The sequence below is a fragment of the Lodderomyces elongisporus genome, chromosome 3 (assembly GCF_030384665.1).
Source record: "Lodderomyces elongisporus chromosome 3, complete sequence".
Taxonomy (NCBI): domain Eukaryota; kingdom Fungi; phylum Ascomycota; class Pichiomycetes; order Serinales; family Debaryomycetaceae; genus Lodderomyces; species Lodderomyces elongisporus.
The window spans coordinates 1,368,986-1,380,931 of record NC_083675.1 but is presented as its reverse complement, the minus strand read 5'-3'; the positions used below and the strand labels follow the sequence as shown (position 1 = coordinate 1,380,931).

At 36.0% G+C, this 11,946-nt stretch overlaps 4 protein-coding genes across 4 annotated transcripts; 1 reads left to right on the top strand and 3 right to left on the bottom strand. All coding sequences in view use genetic code 12, as the record gives it.

Moving 5' to 3' along the window:
- Positions 1-295: 295 nt before the first annotated feature.
- Positions 296-898, bottom strand: CHZ1 (Histone H2A.Z-specific chaperone; the record flags this gene model as incomplete). Its single annotated transcript, XM_001525354.1, has 1 exon — positions 296-898. One exon carries the CDS (start codon positions 896-898, stop codon positions 296-298), a length of 603 nt encoding a protein of 200 aa, XP_001525404.1.
- A 1,557-nt stretch (positions 899-2,455) lies between these two features.
- smb1 (Small nuclear ribonucleoprotein-associated protein B) lies at positions 2,456-3,063 on the top strand (the record flags this gene model as incomplete). The annotated part of the gene is made up of 2 exons (XM_001525353.2): positions 2,456-2,458; positions 2,572-3,063. 2 exons carry the CDS (start codon positions 2,456-2,458, stop codon positions 3,061-3,063), a joined length of 495 nt encoding a protein of 164 aa, XP_001525403.2.
- Positions 3,064-3,444: 381 nt separating this feature from the next.
- Positions 3,445-4,110, bottom strand: YPT31 (Rab GTPase ypt31; the record flags this gene model as incomplete). Its single annotated transcript, XM_001525351.1, has 1 exon — positions 3,445-4,110. The coding sequence occupies one exon, from the start codon at positions 4,108-4,110 to the stop codon at positions 3,445-3,447; it is 666 nt and encodes a 221-aa protein (XP_001525401.1).
- Positions 4,111-5,125: 1,015 nt separating this feature from the next.
- Positions 5,126-8,461, bottom strand: PVL30_002827 (uncharacterized protein; the record flags this gene model as incomplete). Its single annotated transcript, XM_001525350.2, has 1 exon — positions 5,126-8,461. The coding sequence occupies one exon, from the start codon at positions 8,459-8,461 to the stop codon at positions 5,126-5,128; it is 3,336 nt and encodes a 1,111-aa protein (XP_001525400.2).
- Positions 8,462-11,946: the final 3,485 nt, after the last annotated feature.

Here is an 11,946-nt window from a genome sequence, read left to right as displayed (position 1 = left end):
CACGAGTGAATTACCAGCCATCCTCTATTTCTTATTTTACTTCAGTGGCCTCTCTCTTTATTTTTATTTGGAAATTAAAACAAAATAATCAAAAGCAAAACAAAAACAAAATCAAATACAAAAGTAAAAACAAAAATAAAAGCATAAATAGAAACAAACGACAAGCTACAATACTTGTTCCAGGTCTTTATTTCTTGCCTTATATATAAACTCTCTCTCTTTTTTTTTTACCCTCTCTTTCACACACACACACATACATGCACATACATTCTCTCTCTTTCTCAATACCTTTCTATTAGTTTTCCTCTTCACCATCTTCTTCCAAAAGTCCATTTTCCCTGTCCAACTTTTCAGCTGCTTCATTGAAATCAATTTGTTTGCCTCTGGTACGCCTTCCTGAAGAAATAATGTTGCTTTGGTCGATTTCATTCAACTCATCTTCCTCTTCATCGTCTTCCTCGCCAACATCGGCTCTAGACTCATCATACTCCTCGTCATCATCTTCGTCATCATCATCATCATCATCCTCATCGTCTTCACCTAAAACCACTTCTGCTTCCTCATCTTCTTCATCTTCATCATCATCATCCGCATCCACTTTCTCTTTCCCTTCAGAGTCCTTTTCCTTAGCAGCCTCCTTACCCTTTACCTCTTCACCATCTTTTTCTTCCTTATCGTCATCGTCATCGTAAGTTCTTCTCTTTTTCTTCTTTTTCTTATCTGGCTCATCTGCCTTTGTTACATCCTCTTCTGGATCTCTTTTTTTAGCAGATGAAACGTCCTCAGAACCATTTTCATTTGCTGTTTCTTCAACCTGAGCATTCTCTTGGGCTAAACCAGCTGGCGCATTTGCAGCTTCTTGATCTTCGTGAATTTGTTTAACTTCTCTCTCTGACATTATAACTTTATTGATTGATAGTAGACGCGTTTTATTATCAATTTTTTAAAATTGGTTTGTAAAGTTGCAAGTGTTGATATGCTATTCAAATATAAGCAGACAATTGAACAAGAAGAATAGTAATAAAAAGAATCAAAAAAAAAACAAAGATAGAAACAAATAATAAACAAATTGAATTAGATTGTCGACTGAATGTAAATATTCAAAAGACTCAAAGCCTAAAACTGTGTAATTTTTTTTTGTTGACTATTATTATTATTAATGTATTGTTTTTTTGGGGGGGGGGGGGTATTGGTCGGAACTATAAATTTTGCTATTTTTCTTTTCATCGAGGAAATTTAGTCCTGAAATTACAGCTATGTAATTGAAAACTGGAGCAAACAAAATACGCAAAAAAAAGGAAAAAAAAAATTAAAATATAAGAAATGAAAAGAAAAGAAAAGATAAGAGGCAAAAAGCAAAAGGGAAATGAAGTTGACTGAGGTATAACACAGTATAACACAATTATTAGTTCTAGTGTTGACTTAAAGTATTATTAACATGAAACAAATTTGGTGTTGTCCTTGTAGAAGAAGTAGGCGGAGAAGAAGAAAGGCAGGGGGCGCGAATGCGAAAAGGGGGGGGGGGGCGGGGGGTAGGAAAAAGACGATGTGTTGGTGTGAAAGCCTATTGCTCTATTGAGTGGGAGAATTAGTGCGCCTGGTTCCTGTTGTGTGTTTTTTCGCTCTCTCTCGCTCTCTCTCTCTCTGTTTAAAACTATCAGAAATTTTATATTTCTTTTTTTTGGCTTCCATTCGCTTGCTCTGAGACCGACACAGATTTACACACTCATATACTCATACACTATTATATGGTTGAGTTCATTGATAGATACAGAAAGATGGATCCTTTTTTTTTTTTGGCACAATCACTTTAACGTTATCTATCCTGATACCTTTATTTCTCTTCTTTTCATTTCATTTCATTTCTTTTCTTCTGTTCCCATCCTTTTCAATTCCTTTTTTAAGCTGTGTGACAACGTAGCGTATGTGGCTCTCACCATACACTCTGGGCCAGATTCAACCATAATATTCAGTGACAACTCGGATTCTTTCCCTCTTTCGCACGCACGTTCTCTCTCGCCCCCCCCTCTCTCTCCCTCCATGATCTCTCTATTAGCCTGCGCCGTTTTTCAACACTAGGAGTAATATAACATGCGAAATCTTTTTTTTTTTTTATAAAAAAAAGGCCGCACGTCATCTGAACAAAATAAACCCTAGACAATAACAATTTCCACCTGCCCTTGTTGTTAATTCCTCAGCACCTTCCTTTATCCCGACACACAACAAGTACATTATCATTATTATCATCTTTATTATTTCTACTACTACTACAACTACTACTACTACTACAACTACTACTACTATTCAAATTATTATTATTGTCATTGCTACCACCGTTATCACTATCAGCAACAATATTACTATTTACAACAACATTAACAATTACCACCCCCTCATCCTCCTCCTCCTCCTCCTCCACAGCAACAGCAATAAAAACAAAAATTAAAAGCAAGCAATGGTATGTTTTTAAACTCTTTCTTTTTCTTTTTTGGATGAAGCATGACCTCGATCATCGTCTTTCTGTGTTTTTGACGACATTAATTCACAATACTAACTAAACATAATTTTTAGTCCCTGAAACTACCCATCAACAAAAAGACAAAAATGTCAGATCTTATCAACTATCGTCTAAGGATTTTGACTGTTGACAATCGAACGTATGTTGGTTCACTCTTGTCGTTTGACAAGCACTTGAATCTTGTATTATCTGACACTGAAGAGTCAAGAATCACGAAGAAGAGCTGGATTGAGATGAAAAACAAGAGCCAGAAAGAGGGCAATACCAATTCGCTAGCCCTGACACAAACACAGGCACTGGCACCGGCACAGGCTTTGAATCTCAACCTTAACGCACCATTATTCCCTACAGAGACCGAGAAACCCAAATTCAAGCCCAACTTAACTAGAAGACACCTAGGTCTAATCATTTTACGGGGCGAACAGATTGTGAGTCTATCGATCGAGACTGGGCCTTTGACAGACATCAAAACAAGGGTGTCCACTGGCAAGGGAACCAGCCGACCTCTAAAGCAACCGGTGAGCAAGTTAAAGAAGCTAGCATAAAGAGAAGTATGTACTTGGACTAGATATAAATGAAATTGTAGGAGATTTGAATCCAAGAACAAAGTAAAGGGGAAAAAGTGTAACATAAATACGAACAACTATTGAAGCAAACAGGCAAACAAGTAAACAAACAAGAAAATGACTTATAGAAAATTAAATAGATAACAGGCAAGAAGAGGTATAAAAAAAGCAAAAAAAAAGCAAAAAAAAAAGCAAAAAAATAAACCAAAATAGGAGAGAATACTAGTATTTCTAGGAATTGATACTATTTGGCATCGTATATAATGTAGATCCACTTTCACTTTAAGTTCTCCATTCTCTAACCATCGCCTTGTTTTTTTAATTATTTTTTTTTTTTTTGGTAATTTTCATTCCTTGAACCTAACAACATCCACCGTTGTTTTTATTACGGTTTCTTTCTTTCGGAGCAGGGGTCAAACTAATTGTTGGTCCATTTGTAGCTGCTTTCAACCCACCTTGTTCGTTAGTGTCCAATTGGTGCTTGGAAATCATTTCGTATATATTCTTCAACAACTGGTGGAAACTCAAATCCACATTATCAGAGCTCAAAGCACTTGCTTCTGTGAACAAAAGGTTGTTTTCCATAGCAAAATTCCTGGCTTCGTCGGTGGGAACAGCTCGCAAATGGTCCAAATCGGATTTGTTACCCACCAATTCAATAACAATGTTTGCATCAGCATGTTCCTTCAACTCCTTCAACCAACGGCTAACACTTTCATAACTCTCAGTTTTGGCAATATCGTACACAATCAATGCACCAAGAGCACCTCGATAGTATGCGGATGTAATGGCCCTATACCTTTCTTGTCCAGCGGTATCCCAAATCTGTGCCTTGACCCTCTTACCATCAATCTCTAATGTACGAGTTGCAAACTCAACACCAATAGTTGATCTGCTCTCCAAGTTGAACTCATCACGAGTGAATCGTGATAGTAAATTCGACTTACCTACCCCCGAGTCCCCGATAAGCACTATTTTGTAAAGATATTCGTAATCGTAGGAATAATCGTCTGTATTATCAGCCATTTCTCTTATCTAATCTTGTATTCGATTTGGTTTTGTTTTGTTTTGTTTGGTTTGGTGTGAGTTTATATATTATTTTATATGCTTAGATTCGAGTCTCCTTGTTTGGATTGTTTGAATCTATATCTATATCAATGGATGGTTGTATATCAGGCGCAATCAAGTAAAGTGGAGAAGTTTAACCTTTATAGTGCACAACAATGTCAAGATATGTATATGATTGTAATGACAAAGATATAGAAGAAGAATAATAAAATAAACAAAAAAAAAAAAAGAAGGCCAATGGAGTTTCTAAGGTTTGATTTGTATAGGTTTCTTTGCTTTATTCAGTATGCTTAATGTTGGAGGTGATGGTATTTTACTATAAGAATCTTTTTTATGTCTGTGTGTCTTTCTCGTTGTAACTTTGCTAACGCTTTATGTTGTCGTTGATATTAAGTAGACATGGAGCGTGTGAGCGTGTAAGTGAGTGAGTGAGTGAGGCAGGTAGGCAGGCAGGCAGGCAGGCGACGCTAGCCAAAAAAAAAAAAAAAAAAAAAAAAAAAAGAAAACAAAGAGAGAGAGAGAGAGAGAGAGAGAGAGAGAGAAAAGTGAACAACTACCGAAATTGAAAATAAAAGTCAGGCAGCGTGTCTCATTTTCTACACACTTTGTGATTCCTCTTCGTTTAAACGTGTCACAACAACACCAGTGACGAGGAGAACCACAAGAACCACAAGAACTACAAGAACTTCTATAAATACATTGAAACAAACTCTTCCCGTAGTTACACACTCAACTGCAAGGCATTCGCAAACGAAGAGGTAAAGAATAGCACATTAACCTGAATAAATAATATATATATATATATAGAGCTACTTTTGTAAAACTGCACTATAAATCATTGTTTGGTCAAATCAAAAAAAAAAAAAAAAAAGAACGGAAAAAAAAATTGCACTTTAATAACTTGTTCGACTTTTATTTTTTATTTTTTTTTTTGTTAGAATCTTCTTTTCTCTTGAACCTTCAGCATCTTTAATCATTTTTGTACTCTGATATCATAATCACTTTGCAACAATCCAGAAGGTTGCAAGCTCATAATGTCGATTACACCGTCGTCAATGGTGGTTGATTCCATCAACTCATCGGCATCTATCTCGTACCCAACTGTCATTTCAGGGTAATTTAATTTTCTTAAATACTGTTTGGAAAACATCGTGATGTATACTTCCCTAACCCCCGCCCTCTCGATAAATTCTCTTCTCGTTGCCATAATATCGGTGATACCTCTTCTCCATTGGTTCACTTCAGTGTATTTAAAATCGTGGTTTGTTGACATATCAATCATCAAGAATCGGTACAATATACTTAATCTCATTTGAAAAAATGTTATAAGACGAATCAAATATGATGCCATATACTTTAGCTCCCCTACATAGGGCATATAGACATCGTCACTAAATCTTCGAGTGGTTGGTGATTCAATGTCATTGTTATAAATATCATAATCATCATGACTGGCAAACACATCCATCATCAAAGGACTATCAAAATCTCGGAGGAAAAAAAATTTAATCTGCGGACACACAGCGAAAAACGCCTTTTTGAAAGCTTTGTAGAATAAATACAACATTTTCTCCATTGGTCCTTGAACTTTTTTGTTGGCAATAAATTTACCGGGGAATATCCGCACCCATTTCATAATCATTTCATAAAGCAATTGTTGCTGCAACTCCATGTCTGCCAAATTGGCATTCAAATGCGGAATATAATAGTCAATGGCCTCATTAACAAAACTAAACAATTCCCTATACTTGATTTCAAGAAATTGATGTATAAGGTAATCTCTAGAACTGGAGGTAGCCCTTGAAGCATCAATCATGGGTAATAAGATATCGCCAAATCTGGTCAAGAGTTGGCGGCACTCATAAAGAAAAGTAGGATTATATCCTGGTAAATATACTGACATTGCAACATTTGTCATCAACTTCAAGTGTATTGGAACTAAGATGGGAGCAATACCCGATTTTGCCAGAATATTAATGTTATAAGCCAAGACACCAAAAAGACCGTCTATAAAACAAGTTGTCGAATTCAATGAACTTTCGGGGTCATAAACCGACATGAGGCTCAAGATATACGATACAGATCCAGCTGTATCAGGATCATGATTTGTGCTCAACATTCCTCGTAACTCTTTAATAACTTCGGCATAATAGTTGATGGACTTCACCAAACAAGTCTGTCTAGCCTTGGCCAACTGAATACCTCGTGCTATCAGCGCTATTTCCCCATCACTACTGTAGTATTTGTATGAGTCAGTAAAACAATTCGTGATCAAATAATTAGTATTCAAATTCAAAAGACAATTGAACATTAATGAACTTGTATAACCTTTGTAGATGAATGAATTGAGCCACGTGGTATACAAATTTCTAATTTGTGGTAGCGATGCCTGTCCTCTTTGAACAAGTGGGCCCATAGTTTTCAACAAGTGCAAAAGCTCTTGCTCATAATTAATTTTCTTTACATCTCTTTTGTATCTAAATGTGACCTTTTGATTAATTGCTCCGGCTAAACCAGATGATTGCTTATGTAGAAAAGGTCGAGAATTTAGGTGCGGGGTTCCCTGTGCACTTGTCGTCATTTCATAGACTGGGTATATAACCTCATTCTCAGCTTCCATTGGAAGCAAGTTATCAAAGTTCTGCGTGATGATCTGGCCAGCATTGCTTCGACGTATTTTCAACTTTTCTCTTGTACTCGCAATAAAATCATCTTCATCGTCGCGTCGCCCCAAGGGTGAATCACCTAAGCTAGTTGATCTTTTATTGAGCGAGAGTCTGCTAGAAAAATCCGAGGACTTGGAAATAGTAGATGCCGATGACTGTCGTTTGCCTTTCGGTTTTTGAACCTTGTTCATGCCAGCACTAGATGATGACGTTGCAGAGCCTGAGCCGGAGCCCGAGCTTGAAATGAATGCCCCCGGCGCCGATGCCGATGCCGATGCCGATGCTGATGTTGATGCTGATGTAGATGTTGACAATGACACGGGCATTGAATTTGATGCCGTTCGCAGAAGATCTTTTTCTTCATCCGAATCACTTGACTCTGCTTTAACAGGGAGGTATTGACTTTGCGACAGCAGTCGACTTCTTTGTAAACTTGACAGTGCATTCTGTTGTTTTGCATCTCTTAGCTCCTTTAATTGTTCCTCTGTATAATCGAGGTATCCACATTTCACTTTGTGCTTGATGCAATTGATACAAGAAGGCAAATCCTCTGAGCATTTAACACGTCTTTTCTTGCAATTGGGGCATCCTAGTTTGGAATTCTTGTGTTTTCGCCTCTTTACCTTCTCGATGGCAGCTGTGGTGGTTGTTCCTGGACTGATAGATGCAGGTGACGAGGATGCTCCTCGTCCTCCAGTTAAAGTTGACGCTGAAGGATTATTGGAACTTAATTTGGCGGCTGCGACAGAAGATAAATCTTTCGGCACAGATTGTTGTGTACCTATACTTTCCATTTGGATATGAGATGAGTTTAATAAGGAACGTGACTCAGTGAAAATTTGTTTGTTTGTATACGCCAATAACTCAGGGTCTAGAGATTTGTTTTTATTCTGTGTACTGTTTATAATGGTGTTGGTGTTGGTGTTGGTGTTGCTGTAAGGCAAGACTGGTACTTCGAGAGAATCTAAACAAAAGTGGTTATTGGCCAAGAAGCTTCCATAACTCAAAGGATTTTTCTCTGGATGGAATAGGGCATCAGCAGGTGCATGTGTATTACTAGTATGAATTCCAACTGGAGTAGTGAAATTCAAAGGTGGTTGTAAAACTTGATTTGAAATAAAGTTAGTCGTGCGAGATGGATAAAAAGTACCACTTGCATTAGCAGACGTGCTGAAGGAACCTCCAATCTCACATGTTCCCCCAACTCCGTCACACTCTTGCTCTACTATATATGCTTCACTACCTGCATAGTGACCATAATCAAGATGATCAATTGGAATAGTTGCATTATAATAGTCAAATAGAGAGCCTTGAAATTGATAATGATGACTAATTCCGATGTTGGCTCTCTCTATGTCTTTGTCGTTTTTTTTATTATTGTCTTTATTTTTGTTCGTGTCTTTATTTTTGTTTTTGTTTCTATTTTTGCTAGAGCCGATGTTTTCAATGTTATATCCCGAATTATATTCTTCGGCATTAGGTACCAGAATCGTTACCGTTGTTTCTTCCGTTGCCGAGACGGGACGAATGTTTGAAGGCGTAGCTGATTGATGATCAACTGGGTTTCGATACTTTGAAAAAAGCTCAAATATCTTATTTTCCTGCTCCGCACGATCAAAACTAGAAGGTCGTTTTTTTGACATGATATTGCTATTGCTAATGTTACTTTTGTTTCTTTTTGTTGTTGTTGTTGTTGTTGTTCATGAAGTTATTAAAGCCTTTAGACTATTCAACCGGGGTTAAGTAAATGAATTCAAATATGTACTCAAAACTAAAGACGGGCATAAGACTGATAAAGTGAAATATGTCACTCAGAATCAATATTAAGCGAAATAATAAATTGAAGTGATGTATAAAGTGATAGGAGGGTAAAGATTGTAGGTGCAAGGATGTAAGATAACCAGGCACGGGAGATGGCGTTAGATCCTACCGCTAACGTAATGCGATGGCAGTTTAGTCTTTGCAGTATACTGAATTTCAGGTTGTTAAAGAAAAAATTAAACCTGTCCTTTTTGTATTTTCGATTCGATTCAAATCGCTTCGATTCTTATTTTTTTGTTTTTTTTTTCAGTTTTCGTTGATATTATTACTTGTTCAAGTGTCTATTTTTTGATCAACTTTTGCTTTGTTTTTTGGTTCAATTCTGGTCTCTTTGATTAGTAAGTAACTGTATATCTCCTATCAAACCTTTTCTTTCGGATTGCTAACCTAGAATAATGGTTTGTAGATAATAGTGGGGTAGTAAATGCCAGAATCTGTTTTTTTAAAAAAGGATTTTGGCCCAAGAAGTAGTAAACGCTAAATGGGTTATACTTATTTGTATTGTGTTGTGCTTAGTTACACAAAACACTTTTTATCAACACTTTCTCTCTGTTTTAATATGGCTGCAAAAACTCTTAAGACTTAAAAAAAAAGTTTTTAAATAAAAAAAAATATATTTTTGAAATATGCAAAGGGGATGATGATGATGATGGTGATGGTAGTAATAATAATAATAATAATAATTAGGACTGTGTGATAATGAGGAATGTAAGAAAGTGACGACAATAGGAAGTAAAGGGGTTTAAAAGCTTGTGAATATGAATCTAAAAAATTTGAGGTTGCTGAATTATAAGATACACGATACTATATGTGTAAAACAGGGGTTACAGTTGTCTTGCTAAATAGTTTGGGACGATTGAACGGATGTTGTAGTTTGATTAATCAACTGTTCAATCAAAAACTTGTTTCTTGACTGTCCTACTTATATTGAACAGAAAAAAAAGAACGGTAAATGTGTTTCAAAAATTTGAACTCACGTCGATTCAGAACGGTATGTGAACTGAAATGTCAAGAATCAAGAATGATGATTCAGGGTAATTGGGTTTTGTTCGAAATGTAGAATAGAGAAAAAGAATAAGTAATTTCAATATTAAGAAGAAATTGAGGAGATGATGATGGAGAGATTCTTGTGATACACGCACATATATATATATATATACATATGTGTGTGTGTTATGGGACGGTTTGCAGCCTCTACCAATTAGTTAGACTAGCCACGTACAAGAAGGTCATTTTGAATTCTAAACAGTTTCAAAGAGTTTCATTTCCATCACTGGAAATGAAGTATTGATAAAGATCTGTGGCGGTGAACTCACAACACCAAAAAAAAAAGGAAAAGAAACGCCTATTAGATTCCGTCATAGCTGAGCCATCTATTGTGAGACCCAACAATACAATAATAAAAGAATACAATTCCTAAATGTGCGGAATTTTAAAAACCAATGGTTTACTAGCTTAAGTGCTGCATATATAATGATGTAAAGTTGAATCCAATTACCCTTATATTGGTACACCATGACGTTGTGTTCCCCAATGAATGCTAATACTTGTAAATGTGTCTTATTAGAAATGATATATTGCAATCTTGGTCAAACGGTGCATTCATGTTAGGAAGCTCTAGTAAAAGTCTGGAGACAAACAAGTAGCATGCATATTTGCTGCTCTCCAATAGGGGGGTCCGTATTAACAATAACAGTTGTATTAGTAGTAGTAGTAGTAGTAGTAGTAGTAGTAGTAGTAGTATTAGTAGTAGTAGTAGTAGTAGTAGTAGTAGTAGTAGTAGTAGTAGTAGTAGTAGTAGTAGTAGTAGTAGTAGTAGTAGTAGTAGTAGTAGTAGTAGTAGTAGTAGTAGTAGTAGTATTAGTAGTAGTAGTAGTAGTAGTAGTAGTAGTAGTAGTAGTAGTAGTAGTAGTAGTAGTAGTAGTAGTAGTAGTAGTAGTAGTAGTAGTAGTAGTAGTAGTAGTAGTAGTAGTAGTAGTAGTAGTAGTAGTAGTAGTAGTAGTAGTAGTAGTAGTAGTAGTAGTAGTAGTAGTAGTAGTAGTAGTAGTAGTAGTAGTAGTAGTAGTAGTAGTAGTAGTAGTAGTAGTAGTAGTAGTAGTAGTAGTAGTAGTAGTAGTAGTAGTAGTAGTAGTAGTAGTAGTAGTAGTAGTAGTAGTAGTAGTAGTAGTAGTAGTAGTAGTAGTAGTAGTAGTAGTAGTAGTAGTAGTAGTAGTAGTAGTAGTAGTAGTAGTAGTAGTAGTAGTAGTAGTAGTAGTAGTAGTAGTAGTAGTAGTAGTAGTAGTAGTAGTAGTAGTAGTAGTAGTAGTAGTAGTAGTAGTAGTAGTAGTAGTAGTAGTAGTAGTAGTAGTAGTAGTAGTAGTAGTAGTAGTAGTAGTAGTAGTAGTATTAATTATAAAGATAACCGATCATCGTGTGTTTATTTTCTTCTCTGTCATCAATAAATGTTCATGCTTATTTTTGTAAAGCAAAACATTGTTTTCACATATGGTATTAATCGATAGTATTTAAGTTCCTTCTAGTCATGAAGCTTATTTTAGACAAAAGAGACCCAAAACCCAATTAAACGATACATTGCCAGCCAGACTGCTTGAAACTATGAAGCATGTGGGCAGTGACAATTTTTTTTTTTTTAAAGAAAAGCCAAATGTTACATGTGAACATATAATTTAGTAACTTCACTTGCAGATACGGGACACCATTCTTGCCAATCTTCGGTTATCAACTCTGTTTATGACTGCACAGAGCCATTCAAAAGATTTTATAGAAATAAAAGAAGAAAAGAAAAACACACTTCTCTTCATCTAATCACTTCCTCTCTCTCTCTCTCTCTCACAACTTTCATTATTTTACTTTATTCCCAAATGACGTTCCCAAGATTAAGTTCGAGTGCAAGGAGGATGCTACTATGCCCGTGATCTTGCAAATACCGGCATGAATATGTCAGATTTTAAAACTAAAACTAGCGTCTGCTCTATAGCGTTACGCCACTGCACAAACAATAAAAACCGGAAACTCGGGATTTTGGAGTGGGAACAGACGTAACAGGAAGACAAATCAAATAAAGAAAATAAAGCAAAGAAAAGCAAAGCAAAGCAAATGTTGGATTCGTTTGTATAACATTTGCCCCACGAAACGGCATTTTCAACTCAGCTCTGAACGAAGTGAGTTGTAGATCTGCGCATTCTATTAATAGAATATGGTTTGTAACTTCACTCCATCAAATGGTAAACACTCTAGCTTTATACAACAAAGCAACAGATACTGGAGTATATTGTCCACATCGACTATTATACTTTTGTATCGTTAA